The following is a 5188-nucleotide window of genomic DNA, read 5'->3' on the forward strand; positions in this document are numbered from 1 at the left end:
CGCCGCGCGTGCGCGAGGCCCGTCAGATGGAAACCTTCCCCCTGCGTGTGTTCGTGAACCCCAGCCTGCTTGTGGACAGCCGCCTGGTCACCTTTCCCGAGGGCTGCGAGAGCATCAGCGGCTTCCTGGCCTGCGTGCCCCGCTTCCAGGCGGTGCAGATCTCAGGTGCGGGGTGGTGGGGGGTCCCTGGGGCGGATGGGTAAATGCGTGCTCCCCTTTAACCTGCGGAGGCGGCGGCCTCGGATCCCACGAAACGGTTTCCGCAAAGTTCCAGTTAAAGCGTAGACATGTTGATGGCTGATCAGCGGAACCCACCTACCCACTAGCAGACCCTGGAGTGGACAAAATTCAGGACTGACGCAATGGGATGGGGCAGGAGGCGCCTGTGAGAGCAGAGCCAGCTCAAGTGGGACACAGGGTTGGGGGTTTGGGAGGGTGGCCTGGTTCACCTGTTAGCTCACACCACGTCCTCTGCCCTGTCACTCACCTTGTGTCTGTTTCTCTGTCTCTCTCTCACACACACACACACACCTCTACTGCGCCAGTTAGATCTGTCACGTGGAATGGGAGAAGCAGAACCCAGCTTTGCCTAACCCAAAGTGATAAGCCATTACCTGTCATACCACAGGATGTTTTGCAGAGTGTGATTCTTTGCTGGGGTTGGGATGATTGTTCTTCTTGAGCAAGTCACTTGGGAAGATCATTTCTCATTTCAGCCCCATAGCGAACCCAGCAACCTACTCGTCAGAGTTGGGAACCAGGCTGAATACTTGGTAAGAGGCAGAGTTCAGACTTCTTTTCTAGGAAGCACAGGGGCTGCTGTCTGCATTCCCTTCTGATATTACCTCTCGTAAACAGGAACAGCCAGGGGCAAGGAAAGGCTAAGTAGGTTGAGAATGATGCAGTTCAGCATGTCCTCACCCAGGCTGTACCTTCCTTTTCAGGGATGGACCCCGGAGGAGAGCAGGTGGTGTGGCAGGCCAGTGGGTGGGCAGCCCGCATCATCCAGCATGAGATGGACCACTTGCAGGGCTGCCTGTTCATTGACAAAATGGACAGCAAGACATTTTTACAAACATCCATTGGATGGAGGTTAATGACTAAAGCTTTCCTGCTGCATCTGAGGACCCTGAAAACCAAGACACAAACATTTTGGCTTTAAGCTGGGCATGTCTTACCTGGCATCGACTTTGGTATTGGCTCTGCTCCGACAGAAAACAATGGCCTGTCAAAGCATGCCTTCCTGAGTTGAAGGAAGATGTTAACGTTTGCCCTGAAATGAGCTATGGACAATGTATTGCCTTCAACTTGAGAAGAAAAATAACTCCCCTGAAGGAGTGGACATTTCCTGGCAATTTTGTATGGAGATAAAGACGGGGCGGGGGCAAGTAAATAGCCACTCTCAGTAGACACGATTTCAGAAGAGCTGTATCATCTGTTCCCAAAGCCAAGATTAGATAATATAGTCCCCAAACACCTGAAAGCTGTGTTTAAAAATGCGGATTAAGGCTGTGGTTGATCGTCTTCACCAAGTTCTTAACGTTTACAAAGGGCTCAAGTGTGTTACCTGCATAGTCTCCATTTGTTTTGGATACCAGTTTGCCTGTGGAAGTAAAACACTGGACAGAATGTCCCCAGTTCAGTGACAATATTAACGTAACTGAGTATTCATACATTTTAACAGGTTCAGATACAGATTAGGTCTCCAGCTTGTGCTTTCCACCTTTAACAGACCTGGGGAAGACTTTTCTGCTGAGATGTCTTAGGCAGCTGGTACTTGGCTCATTCTTTGGATGGAGGCCATGGAGCAGGGCTGGGGGAGGGGTGATATAGATTTCCCCCACGATCTGAAAGAAGAGTGTTCTGATGAAACCTTTCCTAAGCTGAAATAGCATAAATTGAAGAAGCAGTTACTTAGGACACATCTTGCTAACAGATGCACAAAATAAATGGAGATAAAGCACAGATTGTCACAGATACAGTTCAAAACTGTGGTGGCTTGATGCTGAGTGCAGCTCCCAGGTAAGGAGCTTGGCGGTGCCACTCTGGCAGCTCTGAGTGCGTGCTGCTTCTATAATGGCTCACTGCAAAACAAAAGCTGAATGCTGTTTCAGCTTTCACCTTTTTCGTAGAAGTGAAAATCCTCTTCAAATTTCTTTCCATTAGTGAAAACAGGTACTAACATAGGTCTTTCAATAAAAGCAAAGCAGTGTAAAGTGAAGTTACAAAAAGTGGGGGATGCCTGTAGTCGAGAAGGAGCAAAGAGCCTCTTCCTGTCACAATTAGGGCAGAAACAGAAAGCAGAACTTGTGCTTCCTCGTCAGCACACTTATTCTGAAAAAAAATAAATTAGCATCATGGTGACCAGTGTTTTAGCTTTAAGATTCTGTCACAGCTTTGTCAAGAGGTTAAGGAACTCATTTCTTTTGATACTTGTCTTACCTCATTTTTATGTTGAGTTTTGCCATGCAGGTACTGTTACCAAAGTCCTCAAAATACAAGTACCCATAGAGTAAGAAGTCCAGTAAGTTGTTTAGAGAAAATGTGTTTTAAACAGTAGTTAATTAAATGACCCCAGGAAAGACCCATTTTCCGCCATGGCTTTCTCTAAACAGCCAAGCCTGGGGGCCTTTGAGGCCAGGCAAAAGAGAACTGGCTCTCTGTGCATCACACTTCAGAGAGAAACAGGGCCCAGCACTGCCCTGAGGTGAGGACAGAGACTCAGCCACCTGGGAATCTGTAGTGAGCTCTCACGTATACTGAAAACACATATCCTTAGGAAAATTAGAATTCAGTGAGCCTCCTTTCTATTGGACACTGTTCAGAAGCTCCTGCAGGATGCCATCAAAACATTCTGAAGATTCCTTATAGGCTCTGCGGTTAACAGTCCTTAGTAATGCCTTTGTAATGCAGATCAGTAGTATTTGCCTGAAGCTTCCTGAATCAAGGCCTAAAAGTAAATGATTGCCCAGGGTGGACTGTGGAGAAAGCCTGAGACTACGCTGCTGACAATATATGAAATTTACTGTTGTAACCAAATCCACATACAAGGAAGGATTTGATCAACTAGCCCAAGACACTACAACCCAAAGACAACAAATTCTTGCATTTACAAGACAGAAAATCTCTCCCACCTTGGTCAGATATTATCAGCTGCAAAACCACATAGATCAGCACCTTGAGCTAATAAAAGTTTTAGAAGTCAACTTCCACAGCAAAAATCAATGTATGCACAAGGTTTAGAACAGAATTCCCAGGTAGGGAGGAAGTGAATTTCAGAGCAAGCGCTTAGGGAAGGAAATTCCTCTGCACATATTAGCCACATTGAGCATAGCCACTGTGCCAGCCTCAGTAGTGAACAGAACATTCATTTGCCCTGTTACTGGTAGTAGAGAAATGGAAAGGCAGGGCAGCTGTGAAAGCTGTGACTAGAGCTGTGAGGATGAACCACAGCAGTCCTACAGTTTCTGCTAACCCCTGTGACTTGCCAAGGTGTTCAAGCAGTGGAAATAAGGAAGCAGGTTAAGAAAAAAAGAAAAGGCAAGAGCCTTCTGATTTAAGTAAAGGTAACCAGACACAACTAACTAAAATGAAGCAGTACAAGGAGGGGGTGGTTTATAGACCAGCAACTGGTGGCTGAAGGCACATAACTAATCAAGAGTGTAATAGGGGAGCTCCTGAGTGAGTGACAAAGATCCCAGCCACAGTGACATCTGGAGGTCAGGCCTGCTGATCCACCAGCACTGGAGAGGAACACTGGGCCTAAGCCTTCAAGGAACCAAGCAAAAGTTGGCTCAGTTCAGCAGATGCTCCTAACCAGATCAAAGAAACACCACAGTGCAAAGCTAACAAGATCAAGAGGGGCCACAAAATCAGCTCTGGACCATTCTGGTTGAAGATACAGAGGGAGAATGCTAGGTTTTGGAGGGGGAGGAGAGCTACAGCAACTGGATGCCAGGCTGCTTCTGCTGCCCCTCAGGCAGCACTTCCAGGGCTGCTAACTCTGGAGCCTTGGCTGTCTCACTATCAGGAGTCACAGATTCAAATGGCCACAGGGGCTGGACAGGAAATGCAAAGGAGTGAGGCAGTCCAGGTGGGGACGCGTGAGCTGGAGACCACAGTCCTCCTACGAACAAGGCAGGCCCTGCTCAGCTGCAGCTGATAGGCTGCCTCATGGGGATTCAGGTCCAGCGTTCCCTAAACTACTGTTTCAGAAGCCAGAGATCTAAATTTTTAGGTCAACTTGACTTTAAATGTTGGCAGCAGACCAAACGAAAGCACAACTGCAGGCCATGTCTGGCCCACAGGCTTCACAGTTTGCAGCCCCTGATCTGTAGGCTGAACAAGAAGAATCGCCCAAGTCCCTTAAACACCCCCACCGCACTTCTGAGGCCTTGGGGGAAGAAAGGCCTCGTGAACCTGACTGGAGAACAGGCCCGGAAACTGCAGCAGCTGGTGACGTTCCTGTTTACTTGCTACTCCACTGAAAAGAGAGTAGACCCCAGAGGATCTTTCTGGTAGAAGCAAGTGTGGCCTTCAAAGAGCCCCAGACAAGAGTCAAAGATGAGATCACTCAGGTGGCTCAAGAAAGGAAAAGGATTTATTAGCCCCTTTCCAGGACAGGGACCCCGGGGCAGTGGCCGGGTTCAGTGTTCTCACATTCAGAGGGAAGAAAAGGCAGCAGGGAAACCCGACAGACTGCCTTCACTCGTTCTCATCTATACAGCTTTGTGCTCACAAAAACCATCCTCTTCTCCTGCAGGGAGGACACAGGGCCCGGAGGGAGAGAATGGCTTGGCTTTACTCTTGGCCTTTACAGACAGAGCCTGGGCTGGGGACCCAGGGCATCAGCCATTCTGTTCACATGGAGCAAAACTTGGGTCTGGAAGGGATGGGCAGCGGGGCTCTGGCCAGCCATTCCGAAGGTCTGCTGCACCAAGCCCGAAGCACGGGCTGCTTCCGCTCCTTGACGCTTCAGGCAGATCTTAACTTTATTTATAAACGAGACGAAAATCCAAGCAGCATTAATTTAGGGGAACAAAAAATGGTTTAAAAAAAAAACCATGGAGGGGCAGGACAAGGAGGTGGTGAGCATCCAGAAGAGGAGGAGGAGGAGGAAGCAGGAAGAGCCAGAATTCCACTGGGTGCCGAATGTGCTTCTGCGTCTCCGCGGCTGGGGGGGGCCCTC

At 48.7% G+C, this 5188-nt stretch overlaps 2 protein-coding genes across 2 annotated transcripts in view; one reads left to right on the forward strand and one right to left on the reverse strand.

The window, feature by feature from the left end:
• Window positions 1–1104, forward strand: part of PDF (peptide deformylase, mitochondrial) — a 1604-nt gene extending 500 nt beyond the window's left edge. The window contains 3 exon segments of the mRNA XM_007449950.1: window positions 1–165; window positions 945–1066; window positions 1069–1104. The exon segment at window positions 1–165 is cut by the window's left edge and continues 14 nt beyond it. Coding sequence (XP_007450012.1) covers window positions 1–165; window positions 945–1066; window positions 1069–1104 — 323 coding nt within the window.
• Window positions 1105–4582: 3478 nt separating this feature from the next.
• The window catches only part of VPS4A (vacuolar protein sorting 4 homolog A), a 10686-nt gene continuing 10080 nt past the window's right edge, over window positions 4583–5188 (reverse strand). The window contains exon 11 of the mRNA XM_007449931.1: window positions 4583–5188. This exon is cut by the window's right edge and continues 279 nt beyond it. The gene's annotated coding sequence lies outside the window, so the exon portion shown is untranslated.

Source organism: Lipotes vexillifer, unplaced genomic scaffold (assembly GCF_000442215.2).
Source record: "Lipotes vexillifer unplaced genomic scaffold, Lipotes_vexillifer_v1.1 scaffold1235, whole genome shotgun sequence".
In the NCBI taxonomy this organism is placed as follows: Eukaryota; Metazoa; Chordata; class Mammalia; order Artiodactyla; family Lipotidae; genus Lipotes; species Lipotes vexillifer.